We start from the raw sequence: 21,719 nt of genomic DNA on the forward strand, positions 1-21,719 counted from the left end.
CAACTGGCTATAGGATGTAATTCAGAAATGTAGTGGGGTTAGGAAAGAATGCGTTTTCCATTAGTCCTGTCACGTACCATCTGAGGAAACCGCATATTTCATAAAATGATACTCAAATATTCAGCAGTGGAAAAGAAATATATGAAAAATTCAGCACTAACCACCGTTAGGGGAAGAGTATGCAGTGAAATTCAATTTATCCTTGTCAATGAAGCTGCATATCTCCTGCAATCATACACTGGGATATATCACTCCAGGAAGCGCAAGTTGATACTTTATCGTGCTGACTTTTTGCCAGAATATTAGAAAAGCAAGTTATCTGTTGAAAGTACATTCTCTGATTCTGGGCAGACATACAAATTTAATGCTTACAATAACGCCTCTGAGAAACCAGATTCACCTTTTACATGTTTTCTTTTTTTTTTCTCTTCACTACTACTATCATTCACTGGAATTTCTGCTTTTGCTCTTTACTGCAGGTTTAATATATTTATAACTAATAACTACCACTCTGGAGAGCCCAGTCTGTGATTGTAAGAACATATGTAATCTTTAACAACAAAAAAGATAAAAAATGAAAACACAAATGCAGGCGAGATGTCATTTTACACTTAAGGCAGTATTGCGTAACCCCAATGTCTGAGCGTTCCTTCTCCTGATAGTTATATAGGTTAGGTGTCAGATTATGTTTGTTTTTGTTTCCTTGCCACTTTTGTAGAATGGAGCTGTAGCAGAGCTAACTATGGGTTTAAGGCCCCTCTATGTGAAACTACACACCACAGTGCAGTGCTGTGCAAATATTATTGAAGATAAAAATAAACATTTATCTGTAAATCATTCTTATTAGAGATGAGCGAACCTGGAGTATGCTCGAGTCGATCCGAACCCGAACTTTTGGCATTTGATTAGCGGTGGCTGCTGAACTTGGATAAAGCCCTAAGGCTATGTGGAAATTATGGATATAGTCATTGGCTGTATCCGTGTTTTCCAGACAACCTTACAGCTTTATCCAAGTTCTGCAGCCCCAGCTAATCAAATACCGAACGTTCTGGTTCGGATGGATTCGAACCCAAACCCGGTTCCCTCATCTCTAATTCTTATCCATTAACAAAAATGCAAAATGAACGAACAAAAAACATTATTTGGTGTGACCTCTTTTCGTCTTTAGAACACCCTCAATTCTTCTAGATACAGTACTTGTATGCAGGGAAGTTGTTCCAGACACCTTGGAGAACCAAGCAAAGATGTTCTGTAGATGTCGCTTCTGTCTCATCATGTAATCCTAGACTCAATGACATTGAGATCAGGCCTCTGTGGGGCCATATCATGAATTCCAGGACTGTTTGTTCTTCTCTACACTGAAGATACTTCATACATTTGAGGTCATTGTCAGCTGCACAATAAAATTTGTGTAACATCTTAAAGGAGATCTCTGGGCAAGCATAAAAGTGCAGGGAGGGCAGGGGGTGGTGGCTAACATATTCATGAAGTTATACTTACTTGTTCTAGTGCCCTTCGCAGCACAGCGCTACCACTTGCTGTCAGACACTTCTGTTTCTCCAGTGTTCCTTTGTCCTTCTAACCTGACAGAAACTACCTGCACAGCCAATCAGTGACTGCAGAGGTGTCCCACCTTAGTCACTGACTGGCTGATCAGGCGTTTCTGAACGAGGATGTGATGTCATAAGATCAGGAGATGAGCTGTGACGCTGCTATGCAGGGGCATCAGGACAGGTAGGTATAACGTTATTAATAAGTTACCACCACTTACTGCCCTCCCTGTGTTTTTACGTTCTCATTTAAGGTCCTATTACTGTATGAACGCTCATTCCTGATTGTAAAAGGACCAGCGATGACTGAACGAACAAGCAAAAGCTTGTTCGTCAGCTGACCGTATAATTTGTGCAGCTGTTTACATTATCGGAGACACATCGCCCTGTGTAAACTGACATGGATTATTTTAAAGGGCCGGCGATAGATCATACGGCCCATCTGAAGGGACAGGGACTGATAGTTCCTAGAATGGTGCTAGTTATAGTTACAGCATTACCCAATCTAATAGGGCTTTTACGTTGCAAAATTATGCACAGTACTGTATGTAGAAGAGCAGAGAAGGCTTTGGTTATCTGGAAGCCATAAGACAAACAGTCCAGACACAACCTACAGGGATTATTGTTGTGTCTTGTTAATAGTATTTGACCTGTAATGACATTCACAGACTGCTTATGCAAAGATTTGTTCTGCAAAACATGGTAGACATAATAACTTATCCATTGGAAATAATTGATTCCTAACCATGTGTAAAGCATGTGGTGAACCCTAAGCTTAATTTATTTATTTTCTGCTATTTATGTAACCCTGGCATATTCTACAGCCCTGCACTAAGAATGCGTTCATACTGGTCCCTGCTCACAATGTAATGCCCTTATCTCATTTACACATACACTCCAACATTGGACAAGTAGAAAGCTGGAATAGAGAATGCAAGAGGAAACTGTAACAAAGAGGAAACCCACAAAACCATGTGTAGATCCTGGAAACTCTATGTAGATCATGTTCAGGTCACATTCAAATCCAGTAGTGCCTGGTAGAATTGCTATAGAGTCCCTAAAGTTGTGACCTTCTGCACGATCTGGACCACAGAGTAGAGTAGTATTGTTATGGGACCTGTGCCCAAGACTGTGGTGTTGTATGGTTGCCAGCTGTATGGCCCTGCAAGTTCCCAGTGTCAGAAAAAAGACCAGACTGGACTTTATATACTGCTATATGTTTAGAGCAGTAGAATAGCAGATGTAGCATTGTACCATTTGGATCTACTAGACACGTTCTTTTGCAGCTCCAGACTAATAACATTCCTGGTGAGCGTGGATTAAGTTCTACCACTTCTGTTTTTATCATAGTTTGTGATTGTTAAACCTTCCTTATTAGGTGAAGTCCGCAGCGGCAGCAGGATGACCAGACCTTTCCTTTCACATATCCCACCTACATCACTTCATTCTTGCATTGGAAAGGTTATAGCACATTGACATTGCCCAGATGATTTCAGTTTTCTGTACAGATTCTGGTAAGGGAGACTCCATTAAGCTCATGTAAAATATTTTTTTTTTCTCTTATTTCTAGATCGATGCATTAAGTAAAAGAAGCAAAGAAGCTGAAGCTGCCTTCTTGAATGTTTATAAGAGATTAATTGATGTCCCAGGTAAACCATTTGCCGCCTTTCCAGCATGATGTAGTAGTTTTAGCCGCCTTATACTACTAAATTGCAGAGTATGGTTAATTGCCTTTTACGTGGTAATGTAAATTTTGTTCTATATATGTACAGACACTCATACATAAAGATGGAACGTAGTTATACTCTGATTTACAAATCTACAACTTTGCAATTGAAAGATCATTAGCAAGTGACACTGCAAAGCTGATGGGTAGCATATTACTGATCATCTGACACGTTAAGAGGAGAAAAGACTGTGATGAGGCAGGAGAGGGGTGAAACTATGACTGTGAGCGCAAGGAAGAAAATACCTGGGTGTAGAACATCAGGTTTTGGATGACATTAAAGCGACTCTGTACCCACAATCTGACCCCCCCCCCCCCCGCCAAACCACTTGTACCTTCAGATAGCTGCTTTTAATCCACAATCTGTCCTGCTGTCCGTTCGGCAGGTGATGCAGTTACTGTCCTAAAAAACAACTTTTAAACTTGCAGCCCTGTGTCCAACGGGAGTATCTATGCCCTAACTTTGTACCACCCCTCCGTCCCTCCTCCCCACCCTCTTCATCATTAGGAATGCTCCAGGCAGATTGCCTCCTATTCGTGAGCTGTGTGAATACTGAACATGGGCTGGATCATTAAGCACCTGTGCAATGTTCAGCATGGAAAAAATGTTCCAGTGGCATTGCTAATGATAAAGAGGGTGGGAAGGAGGGACGGAGAGGTGGTGCAAAGTTAGGGCACAGATACTCCTGTAGGGCACGGGGCTGCAAGTTTAAAAGTTGTTTTTTAAGACAATAACTGCATCACCTGCCAAACGGACCCCAGGACACATCTTGGATTAATAGCAGCTATCCGAAGGTACAAGTGGTTTTTAGGACCCTCAGATATGTCTGATCAGTGGGAGTCCAGTCATTCTCAATATGAACAGTATGTCACTGTTCATCAAAGTCAGTAGGAATTATAGAAACCTCAATGATCCTGAGAGCAGATGGTTTTGGGACATTTATCTTCTTGCCAAGATGATGTATATATTTGGTGTGGTGACCCTTGTTTCTCTCTGAACATGGTCTCCTAGGACAGTCTATAATTCATGTGTTCAGTTCATGCTTCCACTGTTGTCATATGAAATATAGTAAGATCTATACACAGGATATCGTTTCTCTTTAGCAGAATCGGCCTGTTTCACCTTATGTTTAGGGTTCAGTTTAATACAGGATGTGGCGAGTTACAGAATGTTTCATCAGTAAATGATTGAGCAAAGTAATCAACATTATGCGGATGGGTTGAGACATAAAAGTATGTCTTAAATAAAGCCACAGGTTCACCTCAAATGTCCTATCATATAGTCAAAGGTTACATGAGATGTAAAGTGGACATTATGTGATTATAAATGATGATAAAAGCGGGATATTTTACCAGTGTGGTAGTCATCTTAACAAATAAGTGAGGTGAAATTTTGGTTATGAATATAAAGAGCAGTATGTGTAAAGTGTCTTCCCTCAATCTAAAGATATAGGGAGCGACAACATCCCGCTACCATCTACCTTAGCACTTAGGACTGTATCTGATGGACTCAACCTTTCAGTAAACAAGCACACACATTACTTTGCCCTCTTGCTTTTGGTGGATCTTCACCTCTTTTCACATGTTTTTTCTGGTATTGCCTCAATTTACCTGTTGTTCATTGGATGTACTTGATTTATTTTGCTTAACGCAACTCTGTACCCACAATCTAACACGCCCCCTCCCCCCCAACCACTTGTACCTTCGGATAGCTGCTTTTAATCCAAGATCTGTCCTGTGGTCCGTTTGGCAGGTGATACAGTTATTGTCTTAAGAAACAACTTTTAAACTTACAGCCCGTGCCAAACGGGAGTATCTGTGCCTTGACTTTACACCACCGCTCTGTCCCTCCTCCCCACCCTCTTCATCATTAGGAATGCCACTGGAACATTTTCACTATGCTGAACATTGCACAGGTGCTTAACAATCCAGCCCATGTGCCGTGCTGACACAGCTGACGAATAGGAGGCAATCTGCCTGGAGCATTCCTAATGATGAGGAGGGCTGGGAGGAGGGACAGAGAGGGTGTGCCAGTTTAATGCATACACAATCTAGGCTACTCCCGTAGGGCACGGGCTGCCAGTTTAAAAGTTGTTTTTTAGGACAATAACTGCATCACCTGCCAAACGGACCGCAGGACAGATCTTGGATTAAAAGAAGCTATCCAAAGGTACAAGTGGTTTGGGGGGGTCAGATTGTGGGTACAGAGTCGCTTTAAGCACCACCATCAGTCCTGCTTCCAATGGATGTATTGGTTTACAAATCTGTAAAAAGCTTCTGAAATACACTTATTACAGACGAAACGCCTTCAGTATTACCGTACAGTAATGGGCTGTCTTCTAGGCAAGAAATTGAACTACACTTTGAAATATTAGTACAATACTGATAAAATATGGATGGCCTGTGTTTGATCCATACTGCATTCGTATTTCATCCGTGTTTTATTCCCTTCCTATAGACTTTTATGAGCATTTTCCATACACAAACAGACATCGGCAGCACATGCTGCATTTTAATAAATATGTGAACATCCCTAAAAAATAACATTAGCCCCATAATTTTGTCCACAAAATACAGATGCTAAAGTACACTTGTGTGATAGTGGCCTAAGACTCTTCTTCCAAGATGTAGGAAAAAAGGAAACTTTTTTTTTTTCTTTTTTTTTTTTCTGTTTTTAATGTTTTTTTCAGTTTCAAGATTAGGTGCAGCCATAGTGGATTGTTGGGTAGGTAAAACTTTTCACGTGGGGACATCAAACCATAAGAATAAAAGGATCATTTATAATAAGTAACAGTCAAAATGGGAGCTTACCTGTCACAAAGTCCATGTCTCTGAATGGTGTGGAGATGGCACCAGATGACAGGGTTGATGTAGAGACATAGACATCCCATGCCGGTAGAGTTCCCTGCACAAGACCTATTGATTAAAATGAGGCTTGTGCATGGAACTCCGGCGTGGGATGTATCCTAGGTGACCTGATCTTCCAGCAGCAGCTGCGTCAGCTTGCTGTTCCAGAGAACAGCTGTTCCTCCCCACATCCCCTGGTATATGAAATAAACTAAGCTGTTCGCCATCCTGGATGATTGCTGATCTTTACCTATCTTCATACCATTATAAAGTTATTATTGTACTTTTTAACTTGTAGTTTTATGGGTCTATAGAGCTTAGGAGACAGGCGAAAGGTAGCCTTTGCATTATTTTCACAGATGGTGAGGCCTAGACTTCCCCTTGGTCTATCTGGTGAGGCCCAGGCATTGCATTTGTCTGTTGGGTAAGTTTCCGGTAGAAAAAGTTTGAGAAGTGCTGCCCTAAAGGATATAATTAACATGACTAAGGCTATGTTCACACTACGTAAAAGTACGACTGTTGTTGCCAATGGCAACAACGGCCGTACTTTTGGCGCGGCCGTACTTTTGGAGCATATATGCTGTATCTTTGGGTAAAATGTTGAGCCCAAGGTGAGCCATTTTGTAAGTGGTTTGTGTTGGTATAATGTGGTCAGCCTATCAGCTTATAGAAAAGAAATATAGTTACCCATGTGGACACAATCAGTAAGTCATCAATAAGTCATGGAATGCGTGATGCTCATCACCAGTGCTAAAACCCAGCTACGTATATACACAGCATAATCTCAAGATATTCAATATTAATAATAACCTTTTAGAGCTGTCAAGTTATCATTGAGGGAAAATATGTGGCATGCAACTATAGGCTGCAGAAAAGAGTCATCTCAGATGTTTCCTGTCTACTTTGTGTTGTAGCCCTTAAATCCACCAAGCCACTGCCCATGGTTGTGCCATTTACTGTGTCCCGTGATGGTGATAAATCTCATGATGTACAGTACATGGCAGAGGTACAGGTCCCACATTCAGTAGCTATAATTCAGTTGAGTAAACACGTTACAATCTTTTTTTATCTATAGAATCATCTTGTCCTAAGGCAAGTAAGCCCAGACTAGGAACTACAATTAAACATAGGAACTTTCTTTTCCGTTTAATTATGGTTATTTACTAGGTGTGGCTGCTTCAGCTCAGACAGATGCTATTTCCTTCATTTACTTCAACGTTAAAATGCAAATAGAATATTAACTTAAAGTCCGAGTCACATTTACATATGCAAGATCTGTTTAGAGGTGTAATGTTTACATATACTCATACCTGATAACTGAGGCCCTTTTACATGGGCTGATTGTCGGCGCATAGTGTTGCTTTTAAAGTGCCAGCGATCGGCCAAGGAGTGGGAAAACGCCTACTTATTGGATTTTTTTATTTTTGGCTGCAAATCTTCCTGTGTAAACGGGATATGCAGCCCATAGCAGTAAATGGGCTGCATAAACAATACAGGGATTGTTTGTGTGGCCCGGCTGCGTTATTAATTGTGCCTTTTAAAACATTGCAGATGAAAGTTGATCTTGCTGAACAGGACTCGCTTGGGTCTTTTTTTTCTAGGCCCCTGATCTGGCCGTGTAAAACGACCCATACAGTTTGATCGCAGCTGATCATGCCAGGCTTTGTTGGGACATACACAAGGCAGATAGTAACACCCAGTTGACATTTTATTCATACATTTTCCAGGAAGAATAATAGAGAAACAGTATAACAAGGTGTTTTAGAAAAACTCCTTAATTATTTCAAATATTTTTCAAGTATATTCCATAGAATGCATAGTCTAATGCGTATCTCCAGTATTTGCTAAGATAATCTTCTTGTATTTACTCACCATAGATGAATATAACCACATTTCGCTGCTGATTGTTCTGATCATCATCTTAATGATGCATAAATAACCACTGTTCAGAGGCAGTCATTCATTATATATTGAGAACTATACAGAAGTGCTGTTGTATTACACCAGGCTGAATAAATGGTAATCATATCGTATTCCGTTTCCCTATCTGAGGAATACACTTACAGATAACTGACCTAGTATTTTCTTGGCACAAGCTGTGTTTCCATTATGTTGTGAGGCTTCCATCAGAGGTATGACATCCTCCAGATGTATAGCTCCCATGGAAAGCTGCAGCCTATAGTTCAATGTATAGATATCCGCTATGCTCTCAGGCTAAGCCCCAGATGTATTAGGTACAGGCCACATACAGAAAACTCCTCTGGGAGTCAGTGGGCCTTCTCTTTTTTTCCAGTATAGGGACTCCAATATGGAAAATCTTGTGGCATACATACATAGATAGAGATGGCTATTACTAAATCTTCTCCTTAGCAGACATAAAAGCCAGTAAGAGTTCCATGAAGGGCATTATGTCCAACCTACTCAAGCAATGGCCTTGCCCAAGATTCCATCTTGACCAGTTGACCAGCTAGATGAGGCTAGCTATGCTGCATGTGCCCCCTGCCCAGGTCCCTTGTTCCAGCCATTACTTCAGCTATGACTGTCAGCTGCACCCCCTTTTCTCTCAGCTGGTGAGCTTGCAGGGGACATCTTATTCTTTTCCCTCTTCTCTCCAGAAATGTATTCATTAGGTGGAGGCACAGGGCACTTTGCCGTACAGTGGCATACATCACTGATATGATCCTTTATTTAAAGCAGACCTTTCAGCAGCTAAAGAGGAGGAAAAATAAGCCCATGGCTAAATAGGACTTCTCATCAGGATTCCAGAAATGCCTTTTAAAAAATGTAGGGCCCTGTTACACGGGACGATTATCATGCAAAAAATCGTTAAATCAATGGTATTTAAACGATCATTGTTCTGTGTAATTGCAGGCAACGATCGAAAAATCGTTCGTATGTAGTTGATCGTTGATTTAGATCTGAATCTAAAATTATCGTTAATCGTTCGCTGTAATTCAACGTTCGTTCCCTCAAGTTCTGCATTTTTTCACTAATCGTTCAGTGTAATAGCACATTGTTCATTGTTTTTCACAATCATAGTAACGACCACAGTAACCATCGTAACTAACAATTATCGTTCTGTGTAATATGGTGAATGTTTTCAGGTTAACAATAAACAATCTCATTTGCGATCGTTAATTGGTAAAAAATCGCTCAGTGTAATAGGGCCCTTAGTCCTTTCCAGCATCTAGATATAAGTCTTTTGCTCATTTGTAACTGAATCTCAAGTGTCCAGGGGGCATTCCCTTGCACAGGGTTTGCCAGCTCGTCTCCTCTTATTTACCCTCTCTATGCCTGCTTGACGGCCCATTTACCAGTCACTAGGCTTTCATTTACTTCTTTTTGTTAAATAAAGAATACATGACTGGACTGAAAATGTGCCATCTGTAGGTTGGATGGTGCTTGTGCAAAATTTCACCGGAGAAAAGTAAAGAAGAAGAGAACCTAATGGGTGTCCATCATTTACATACTAATAAAAGGGCTTATATCCCTTCACTTTATAGGGCCAGCCTTAGGCTGTAGAATTGCAGCTAATTGCAGATAAAACTAAATTTCCGTCATTCCATCACAAGTTAGTCTTTGCGTAGAATACGTGTGTAAATAGAAAATACATGCTTTACCCAAACTTACCGCACAGCTGAAATCTGCATCGCCAAACAGCTGTCATTCACGGTAAAACCGCATGTGGTGATTAGCCACGCGGCAAGGACGTGTAATAGCTCCCTCATTTGACAACTTCATAAAGAAGAGCAGAGATTGGTTACAAAGTGCAAGTCTCTGGCACGCCTGTGCATTGCATACAACCCATTGGTTTCACAGGGTGCCATGTAATGCATAATTTTCAGTGTGGCAATAAATACTTTTTGCTTGGTGTCTTTGTAGATGCCAGCTCATTCTAGGGATATCCTTCTAATAAAATTAAAAAAAGATTGTCAATGACAGAAAACCAAAACCCTTTCCACATAAGGCTGCATTCACATGTCCGCAAATTTTGCAGACATATAGTAGGTGAATGCCTGTCCTAAATGGTTTTACTGCCTGGCAGTGTATCAATATCATGCTGGCAGCGGGGAAACTTTTTGAATCTCTGTGGCACTGTAGTGTCAAAATTTGTGGATGTTTGAATTCAGCCTAAGAGCCACCTCCCTCATAAGAGCTGTTGGTATACAATGAAGTATCTACCCTTTTTTATTTTCCGGCCTTGTTCTCTGAAGACCACTTGACCATGACCTATTATTTGTGATCTCAGATAGCGGTTGCAAGTCCAGAGCACATGTTACCTACCCCCTTTGTGTTTTGTGTTTGTATATCACAATTGGATCAGGTTGCTCTGTTTTGGGAGTGCAGAGGACTGGAGGGGTGGATCAGATTTCTGTGGTGTTTGAAGTAACATAATGGGCAATGTAACTTGTGAGTGAAATATAATCAACATGTCCGGCATTAAGTCTCTGCTTCGCCATTCAGTGCCCCCTTGCCTACTAAGTAACTGGGTGGTCTTGACACACTTGAAATCCAGGCAGCTTTTCATCAGTTGCTCATCAGCATGCTAATTGCTGTATGACTAATTAGGCCCTGAATTCCAGTTGATTTTCTATAATGAGACAGCTGCTTTAATTATGTAATCGTATGATTCTATTAGCCCGCAGTGCCCTGGCAAAAAGGAACGTATGCAGGAATGTCTTGTAGTAGCATAAGGCAAACACACAAGGGGGGCATTCATTTTCATCCTAAAGCAAAGAAGGGCATGTATAACTTGCACAGTCTCTTTGTGTGAATGGGTGTGTAAGTAGCTAAGACCACATGCCCCATTTTAGGTATTGACAACAATGACTTGGATGTAACCATGTGGTTGGATAAATGGGTTCAAAATCTCCAGAAAACTCAGACATACTGCTCTGTTCCTTTGAAGAAAATTTTTATTGTGTTTTACTCCTTGTATTCTAGGAGACATGCCTATTGTTTACCATAAAAGTTTTCTGCGAAATCACCACCATTTATTAAACATTGAGGACTTTATAGGCCATTCTCTGTGCTGTAAAACTCACATGTCGTTTCGATTCTTCAGATAAGTGAATTACAGTTTCCCTATGTCTTTGTTAAAAGTACTAGTAGAGTCTGCATGGCAGGCATGGAGGCCTTCAGAAACATCGGCAGCCACTGGGGGGTTATTATGGTAGTTTTTATCAGCCAAACCACACTACTGTTGTCCTTTATGTGTGGGTGGCCTTTCATCTGCACCATGGACCCTACAAGCTGAGTTCACCCATTAGTTTTTGGTCAAAGTTTTTAATCAGCATTTTTAGGAAAAAAACAGGAGTTGCACTGACACAGAGAAAAACTATAATACAAATATTTTTATCTTTGTATGTACAGTGGTACCTCGGTTCTCGAACTTAATTGGTTCCGGAAGGCAGTTTGAAAACCAAGCAGTCTGAGAAGCGAGCATTGTCTTCCCATAGGAAATAATGTAAATGTTAATGTTGAATTGGTTCCAGCACCAATCAATAATTACCTACAATACTCATTTATTACATTGAAAAGTGCCCAGTTTAATCACTACAGTACATTACAGAACAGTACTATACTGTACATTATATAGAAGAATATTTCAACAAAACTAGCAATTATAGTACAGCAGTCACTTAACTCATCACTCATCCTTTGCTGTATAGAGTCCCCCCCCATCCCAGCACTGTAAAGTATGGGAGATGGTGGTGCACTGGCTGTACTACTACTGTACTGAACTGTACTGTATGTGAAGCCCCACCAGTGCTAAACTCACCAGGTACAACCCTCACTCTATGTTCACAAAATTGTTCAGATACTGAGCATAGTTTGAATTCTGAACGTTACTTCCAGGTAAATTTTTGTTCGAATGCTGCTGTACTTCAAGACTGGGTGCCCGAAAAGTGTTTGAGAACCAAGCAAGAGTTTGAGAACCAAAGCAAACTTTCCTGTTATACTGAAAATACTGTTTGAGTTCTAAGCAGTTTGAAAACCGAGGTACCACTGTATTTTGAACCCACTCCTGGTTTTGGCTAAATATACTGATCCTGTACCAACTAAAACTTCATGTGAACCCATTATAAACTTAGCAAATAGCTCACGGCAACGCATATACCATTCACAACTCCATGTAGATATTGAATACTTTCGGCAGCCTGTCAGAGCTAGAAATGTGTGAGAGAAATTTTTCTCAGGAACTATATCTCAGATGCACTTAAGATATTGATGCTGCTCTGTTACTGACAGAAAGGTTTAACGGCTGAAATGAAGAAATCGGCAGAGAACACTGGACCTAAAGGCGACATGGTGTAAAAGGAAGATATTCTTATTAAGTCGCCATAAGTGATTTCCCCTAGTTCAACTAATGTTGAGGTTTTTAGGGAGGTATTAGCCTCTGATCAGGAAGCTCTTTCCCATAGATTTTGTCTTGTAAAAAACATTCGTCACACTGATTATTTAAAAAAAAAAAACAGAAAAGTGGACAATCGGAAAGCCATCGTTAGAGATACTGGATAGAAGACATGGTCTTCATACAGTCACTATAGACATTAGGTTGCCAAACTTGATGGGATCTGATGTCTGTATCTCAATACTTCCAGCAGTGTGATTACATGTGAACTCTGTCATAACTCTTCCTATTATTAAAAACACGTCTTGGCTCGTTTATGGTGTTAACCACAGCAACCAGTTGGATGTTTTCCATTAATTTCATTTTTACAACTGGATTCTCTGCATTCTAAGTTACAGTAGTCAGATGGGATTCTGTAAGACCAGTGTGATCTACTAGATTACAATCACAGATGATCATTTACTCACCGTTGCTGCTGTTTCCAGCGTTCCAGACGTCCCAACTCAGAACATAAAGGGTCAATAGTTTGCCATCTGCGTCGATAACAAATGATGGGCTGCAGACCTAAACCAACAAGAAGTATTATTGATTACATCCTTTCAATCCTCCTTCCACCTTCTCATCTACGTCTGCCGGGAAACTGAGCCAGAAAACCCACTCTTCCCACCAGTCAATTAGAAATGACAGCACAGATGGACCTCATACAATGAGCGCTGAGCCTTATTGCAACAACCGCTTTTACCCTTGACAGTGAGAAGATACAGATTTGCATTTCCAATATGACATTTGAAGGAAAAGAAGATGATTTTGCAAGCAACGTATTTAGTTTTTGTAAGACTAACAAAACAACCACGCTGCTTTTCGTAACTTTTATAACTTCTCCTGTAAGTTGCACACATGCCTTATACTAGTAACTATTAGATATTAATGTAGTAGGAAGATGATCCTTGACGGCCCCTGTTGAGTTGTGTGAGCCCTTCTCTTCTGCTGGTATATTAGTTCCACAGCCTAACTTCTCACATCACCTTTGCTGTTGCTGGTTGTGTGTATGGCCTATGTTAGAACCCTACATTTGTCATTCTTCCTGGCGATATCCATAATTCTCATGAAAATTCCACTGCGGTTGTCTTTAATACCTTAGGTAGTAACATTTGCACTATGTACGGAACAAACTGTGCTCTGTATTCTTGATGGAGTATGATATCCCCTGAGCATTTGTACTTTTCTAACAGGCTTAACCTAGTTCAAGTGTGTAAGGGATAAGTGTGATATTTTTATTTGTTTTTTTATTTTTTTATACTTAAAGGGGTATTCCCATCTCAGATGTTTATCTCACATTCATAGGATATTCCAGAAAAGGCTGATGCAGGATTCAAACCTATCTCCAGAACATGGGCGCTGGTCCAGTGCAGCCTGGCTATTTCCATAATTCAGAGAGTTATGAGACCTACATCTATCAGATACCTCTGCCAGAAAGGCCACTTTAATAAATTGTGTTGACAGATTTGCTTAGAAGTGACCTAGTGGGGTATGAAGCAGTAGTTATAGGCAGTAAGTCTTGTTGTGTAATACAAGTATCCTTAGTGATGCACACCAGAGTTAATCACACTAAAGATGCGGTTATTATGCAGGATTTCTCACTATGAAATAGATTATCTTATAAAAAACAATCCTGTTTTAAATAGAAGCCCCATGTCCCTAATAGGGCATATAGACAGTGGCTTTCTTCATAACATGAACACTATAAATCACTTCCTGTAAAGAACAAAAAAAAATTGCATTATATTTGTTCCAAACCTCACATGTATAACTGTGACACAGCAGGGAGCATTACAATAGTCGGCTGTGTGAACCCCTGGCCCGAGATAAGGTTCCGCTGTTACAAGACGTTTAGCATTTATTTCACACTGAAAAATGTTTGCTGCATTAAAAACCCTCCCAATCTGCTGCGTGATCAAGAGGTTTTAGAGCTCAAGGTACTGCTAGATTTGCATGTAACTCAAGGAAATGCATCTGTTATGTAATAATATTATATATACTATAAATAATATATATTCCATAAAACTCTTTATTAATGCATTTATAAATTTCCTGTGATAATAACACTAAAGCCCATGTAACATTAATTTAAAATCCCCAGCAAGACAATAATTTTTACGCTTTCTCGGAAACAAAAACATATTTTTATGTGTGTCCTTAAATGGCTACTAAACTAAATTAAAGGAGAAGTCCCACTTATTAAAAAAAAATATGGAGGGGGCAGGGGGGTGCACCCAGTCCTTGTGCCGCCAGATTTCATTCTCTGGAAACCAGGTATGTCACATACCCGGCTCTTTTAGCTGCAACATCATGACTTTGCTGAGTAATTCCCTGCCTAGCCAGTTTGTGACTGGGGCGGTATCCTATCCCTGTCACTGAATGGCTGAGTGGCCAATCACTCAGCTAGGTATGCAGTGTTGCAGCTTGAAGAGCTGCAGGACAGCAAGGGCTGTCAGCTGGACCAGGGAGTGGCAAGAGGATAGGTAATTTACTTTACTTAGTTTATTATTTTCCTGCATCTCCCCCCCCCCCCCTTTCCCCCACACACATTTTACTGTCATTATTATTATTATTATTATTATTATTATTATTATTATTATTATTATTATTATTATTATTATTATTATTTTTATCTGCTTTTTTTCCTACACCCCTACTCTCCTAAACTCACAATTCACACTTAAAAACTGCTGAAATTGTTTAAAAATGGATCAGTTCATGGCTGCATCAGGTCAGTTCCTGCTGCCGCCTATAGAAGTCTATAAAGAGGGGAAGGAAAGTGTGCTAGAGGGTAAGACAGGACAGACGAGAGACACATATAGATGCTGTTGAGTGCTGTAGTAAGTATATATGTCACCACGCTGCTTGATTTACAACTTGCACTGCTTGTAGGCATTGCTTTATAATGTCCTTCATGCTGCGATTAAGATACAGAGGAGCAGGATTCTCTTTTGTGTGTGCAGTGTATGGGAGACTATTCTCTCTTCCAATCGGTGTTTAAATACCGATGGCTGAAGAAATTGGATGCTGTCCTAGGGAGTCCTGGAAAACATGGATACAGCCGTAGGCAGCAGATCGTTGTTTGCTTACACTGCTGGGTCAGGACGTGTAATATGGCTTTTAGAGTTGAGTTTATAAACAGTATGCGGAAAGCTCCCTCTAGTGACTGCTGCAGGCAGTCAGAATTTTATCGTCTATGGCTGTGCAGGGAATCTGGAGTTCTGTGGGGAGAAAAACGAATATAATGATATACTTAGAAGTGAATCAGCACAGATTAATGAACCGTCCGTTCTTTGAGTGGAGAGCAGAGGCATCCCATTGACACACTGAAGCAGGTGGGATTCTGCGGCGGTAGCTCTGCCACAGAATTCCGCCTGTTTTACTGAGTGTGAACATACCCTAAGGTAGGGCTGGGCGATATGGCCAAAAAATAAAATCTCGATTTTTTTAAAAAAATTTTGGACGATTCTCGATTTAAATCTCGATTTTTTTTCTCTTTTTGCTAAACAAACAGGACATTTTTCTCCCTGCAGCATCAGAAACTATTTTATAGACGTTTGAGACAACAACCATATTGCTTCCCAGTGTAACAGTGCTCCTCCCGTGCCCCTATGTAGTAGACAAGCCCATTATGTGCCCCATATAAGTAGTTTTCCCAAATATGTGCCCTATGTACTAGTGTATTAGTAGTAGTACAGATAAGGGGATTAGCAGTACAGGTAAAGATGAGGGGTGTAGTAGTGGTACAGATGAGGGGTGTAGTAGTAGTAGTACAGGAACAGATGAGGGGTGCAGTAGTAGTAGTGCAGGTAAAGATGAGGGGTGTAGTAGTAGTACAGGTACAGATGAGGAGTGTAGTAGTAGTACAGGTACAGATGAGGAGTGTAGTAGTAGTACAGGTAAAGATGAGGGGTGTAGTAGTAGTACAGGTACAGATGAGGGGTGTAGTAGTAGTACAGGTATAGATGAGGGGTGTAGTAGTACAGGTATAGATGAGGGGTGTAGTAGTACAGATATAGATGAGGGATGTAGTAGTACTACAGGTACAGACGAGGGGTGTAGTAGTAGTACAGGTACAGATGAGGGGTGTAGTAGTAGTACAGGTACAGATGAGGAGTGTAGTAGTAGTACAGGTACAGATGAGGGGTGTAGTAGTAGGGTTGCAGGTAAAGATGAGGGGTGTAGTAGTAGTACAGGTAAAGATGAGGGGTGTAGTAGTAGTACAGGTAAAGATGAGGGGTGTAGTAGTAGTAGTACAGGTACAGATGAGGGGTGTAGTAGTAGTACAGGTACAGATGAGGAGTGTAGTAGTACAGGTAAAGATGAGGGGTGTAGTAGTACAGGTACAGATGAGGGGTGTAGTAGTAGTACAGGTACAGATGAGGAGTGTAGTAGTAGTACAGGTACAGATGAGGGGTGTGGTAGTAGAAAAGGTAAAGATGAGGGGTGTGGTAGTAGAAAAGGTAAAGATGAGGGGTGTAGTAGTAGTACAGGTACAGATGAGGGGTGTAGTAATAGTACAGGTACAGATGAGGGGTGTAGTAGTAGTACAGGTACAGATGAGGGGTGTGGTAGTAGAAAAGGTAAAGATGAGGGGTGTGGTAGTAGAAAAGGTAAAGATGAGGGGTGTAGTAGTAGTACAGGTACAGATGAGGGGTGTAGTAATAGTACAGGTACAGATGAGGGGTGTAGTAGTAGTACAGGTACAGATGAGGGGTGTAGTAGTAGTACAGGTACAGATGAGCGGTGTAGTAGTACAGGTACAGATGAGGAGTGTAGTAGTAGTAGTACAGGTATAGATGATGGGTGTAGTAGTAGTACAGGTATAGATGAGTGTTGTAGTAGTAGTACAGGTAAAGATGAGTGTAGTAGTAGTACAGGTAAAGATGAGGGGTGTAGTAGTAGTACAGGTACAGATTAGGAGTGTAGTAGTAGTAGTACAGGTATAGATGAGCCTGGTGTAGTAGTAGTAGTACAGGTAAAGATGAGGGGTGTAGTAGTACAGGTAAAGATGAGGGGTGTAGTAGTAGTAGTACAGGTAAAGATGAGGGGTGTAGTAGTAGTACAGGTATAGATGAGTGTTGTAGTAGTAGTAGTACAGGTAAAGATGAGTGTAGTAGTAGTACAGGTAAAGATGAGGGGTGTAGTAGTAGTACAGGTACAGATTAGGAGTGTAGTAGTAGTACAGGTATAGATGAGCCTGGTGTAGTAGTAGTAGTACAGGTAAAGATGAGGGTCAGGGACATAGCTAAGAGCATGGGGCAGACTGAGGGGTGTAGTAGTACAGGTAAAGATGAAGGGTGTAGTAGTAGTAGTACAGGTAAAGATGAGGGGTGTAGTAGTAGTAGTACAGGTAAAGATGAGGGGTGTAGTAGTAGTAGTACAGGTAAAGATGAGGGTCAGGGACATAGCTAAGAGCATGGGGCAGACTGGGGGGGAAGGGCATGGGGTACACTGGGCTGGAGAGCATGGGGTACACTGGGCTGGAGAGCATGGGGTACACTGGGGAGGGCAAGTATGGGGCACACTGGGGGGAGCAAGGGGCAGACTAGGGGGGAAAGGCATGGGGTACACTGGGGGGAGCATGGGGCAGATCGGGGGGAGAATAGGGCAGATCGGCAGGGGCATGGAGCAGACCGGGGCAGGAGGGAACATACCTGGTGTACCCGCTCTGCGCGGGCGCACACCACCGGCACTTGCGCTCTCCTCCCGCCCGCACTACTCCCCGCAGCGGACCCGCCCCCATAGCCGGACGTATACGCGCGCTTCCTCCCGGCCGCACATGGAGGTCCCCGGAGGAGGCTGCAGATACTGAAGCATCGGGTGATAGTGTCGCTGCTGTACAGCTCCAGCACCCGCAGCGATCACCCGATGCTTCAGTATCTGCAGCCTCCTCCGGGGACCTCCATGTGCAGCCGGGAGGAAGCGCGCGTACAAGTCCGGCTATGGGGGCGGGTCAGAGGCGGGGACATAGGACGCTGCTGGGCGCTCTCGCTCCTCACGCTGTTTCAGTAGCTGGAGGATGCAAGCAGCCCGCCCGCGCGCCCAAACCAATGATTTTTTTGGAAAATCGATTTTCGATTTTCCAAAAAAGTCAAATCGATTCTCAAATTCTGGGCGAATTAATCGAATTAATTTGATTAATCGCCCAGCCCTACCCTAAGGGTATATTCACACTCAGTAAGACAGGTAGGATTCCGCGGCGGAACTCTCTGCGTGCGTCAGTGGGACACTGCTTCTCTATAGGAGAGCGCGCGCTCCACCGCTGCTGACACTCCCCGCTTAAAGAAGTGACATCTGGAGTGGAGGAGCACACGCTCTCCCATAGACAGGCTATGGGACAATGAGACAGGCAGGAATTCTGCCTACTTTGCTCAGTGTGAACATACCCTAAGGTATTGTGAAAATTCACAATAAGCCATACTGGCATTTTTTGTTTTCTTTGTACCAAAAAATAACAGTACTAAAAATCGAAATTTAGTATGTGTGTGTAAAAAAAAAAAAAATTATATGTATAGTAATCTCTTTGGTTCCATACTTTCTAAGCATACAGCATCCGCAGCCCTTGTATGCCCTGTACGGCTTTCTATTCCCCTATTAGCCTGGGATATGTGGCGGGTCACTGTTACACTTCACCAGACTTCTCTGCTTTCTAATTTTAAAGGCTGCTGTCATTACTTAATAATCAGAGAAGTGACTGGGCTTTTCCTGTACTCCTAACTAGCGTTTAGAAGACTCGACTGTCTGTCTCCATCCTTTTTAATATGAATTACTGCTTATTTTAGAGAGTTGGGACCCGTCCAACTTTTATATGCGGATTACAATATGTCTTTGTTTAACCTCTTGGGTGCAGAACTATGGCAGGCTGCATGCTCTTCCTTAATTGTAGAGCGAAATCAAGTGAAATCCGGTACCATCCTATCCAGCGACAGTCTCCTCTCGGGTAGCTGAGGAAAAGCATGTGTCCATGTCTAATGTGTTAACAGATATACACTATGTTCCTGTGAGCTGAGGGTGGTCCGCAGAATGAATGACTGCAATGTTTTGAAGTTAAATGAACTCGCTAATGTACACTGTTGTTGATCCATTTAGTTTGATGTTTAGCATTCCTCTGGATGAGACTAAATCTTTCCTGCCTTTATACCGCTAAATCTGGTGCCCTCATCAGACATGAATTCAATAATCGTTCCCAAGTTCTCTCTGCTCCAGCAAACTCCCATTACATGTTTTCCAAAGTATTGTTCAAGCAGCTACTCTGATGATCTTAGTATTGGAAATCAATGGCGGAGTGGTCAGTCCAATTGTGAACGTAATGCAATAAGTATGCATTAAGAGACAGACAGTCTAATGGGTGTCATTCTCATTTACTCTAATTACATAAAACACGTCTGGTCAAGTAATATTCTCTATTCATAACTAACGTCTATTTTCTGATGAATGAGTCTCGCTCATGGGAAGATTTTTTTTTTTCCCCCTCTCTCGCTGGGTTCTGAGTATATTGTTAAAGGGGAACTTTGAAAAACGGTCTCCAGTAAATCTTCCTTTACTATGTTACGAGTAAACATCTTATTCCTGTGCCAGATTATCAGAGGTCGAAATTACAGACCTCTTGTGAGAATAGCCTGTGTCTATGACAACACTTCCTGCCATGTGCTCTGGAGTTCAGTGTTACATAGGGACATAGGATCCCATAGCAACTGTTGTCCCGATAATGGTTCTGAGATGTCAGATCATAAGTAGACATTGTTCTCTTGGGGCTCCAGCAACAGAAATGAATAAAATATACATAAACACAAATACACATAACAAAACAGATGTATAAAAGATATAGTGAGTATGTGTATTATACATATTGATATTGGTACTAACCTTAGGAACAATAATGTAAGCTTTTTTCCCCTATACTCTTTAGGGAGTGACATGGCTGTTTTGCTGTTCATAAACACCAATCCCTCAACGTATATAACATTAGCATGTGAGGACTTGAAGATAACGTTAATGGCAGATTGTCACATATGATCAGCGGTATAGAGGGAACTAGCCTGGGTGCTGGTTCTACTCCTTCTCAGGGGTGGTAGTAGGGTTTATATAACTGTATTCACACAGACTGCTCATACTTTTTGTTCTTTCAATTGAAATGTGTATTCCATAATTGTATGTATTTAAAGACCCCATCCCCCATTAAATGGGCACAATCAGTTTTCTAAATACATTTGGCATGTCCTAGAGTTTCGATTGATTGGGCTGTTAGTGTTCAGACCTTGATAGCTAGAACAGGCTAGGAAAAGCTCAAGCTACTGACCTTCTCTCGCAAGTCTGTGCCATGTGACCAAGATGGATCCCAATGTAAGTCTAATGGAAGGTTTTGGTCATACTCATAGAAAGCAGGGAGAAAGGCTCAGCCATACAGTCTCTTCCTTCTCCATTTAGTGATCAGTCAAGGTCTGAACACTCGACTTCTGATGAGATATATAAAATTTTGGAGTTTCCGTTGCTTTCTTTCCTTATGCTGTGTATACCATACCATACCATACTATGTCCCAATATCACTTGAGCAGCTAAAGCCAGTAACATCTCTTACTGAAAGCACATTGGTCTTTATTATCCTTTCTACATTTTCTTAAAGGAGCGAAGAGACCATAAAGAAGTAATAATTTCCTAAAATAAGAAGTGACCATCTCATCATAAGTGTATGACAGGAGTCTGTCTCTGTTGGATAAGTGTCCCCAAAGCCAGCTTCATACAGTTACTATGCACGGGCCCCAGTCACATACCCAGAGATAAGATAGCACTTTAAAAAAAGTAGATTTAACTTTAAATGGAATTTACCTTTAATTTGAAAAATATGTGTAAAAGTGGTGAATTTGCATCTTTGTATTCTGGATACAGTTTTAGTTTCAGACTTTAGATTTGTTACAAAAGGCAAACTTTTGTTTGTTTTCCATTAGATCCAGTACCTGCCTTGGATCTGGGACAGCAATTGCAACTAAAGGTTCAACGAATGCACGATATTGAAACAGAGAATCAGAAGCTCCGAGAGACATTAGATGAATACAACAAGGAGTTTGCTGAAGTCAAAAACCAAGGTTTGTACTATATTCTGTGTCACTCAACAAAGCTCTGCAGCAAAGACTAAGCTGAAAAAAAGAGAGATGAACGGCACTCACCAATGACTTTTGTGGGGGTTTTTTATTCGTGCATC

General features: G+C 41.3%; 1 protein-coding gene across 4 annotated transcripts in view; it reads left to right on the forward strand.

Annotated features, from left to right (window-relative positions):
* The window catches only part of CUX1 (cut like homeobox 1), a 267,930-nt gene that overhangs the window by 100,893 nt on the left and 145,318 nt on the right, over positions 1-21,719 (forward strand). For all 4 annotated transcript variants that reach the window (XM_069945829.1, XM_069945827.1, XM_069945826.1 and 1 more), the window contains exons 4-5: positions 3,121-3,199; positions 21,466-21,603. In XM_069945829.1, coding sequence (XP_069801930.1) covers positions 3,121-3,199; positions 21,466-21,603 — 217 coding nt within the window. The remainder of the gene's footprint in view (positions 1-3,120; positions 3,200-21,465; positions 21,604-21,719) is intronic.

Source organism: Dendropsophus ebraccatus, chromosome 11, assembly GCF_027789765.1.
Source record: "Dendropsophus ebraccatus isolate aDenEbr1 chromosome 11, aDenEbr1.pat, whole genome shotgun sequence".
Classification (NCBI taxonomy): Eukaryota; Metazoa; Chordata; class Amphibia; order Anura; family Hylidae; genus Dendropsophus; species Dendropsophus ebraccatus.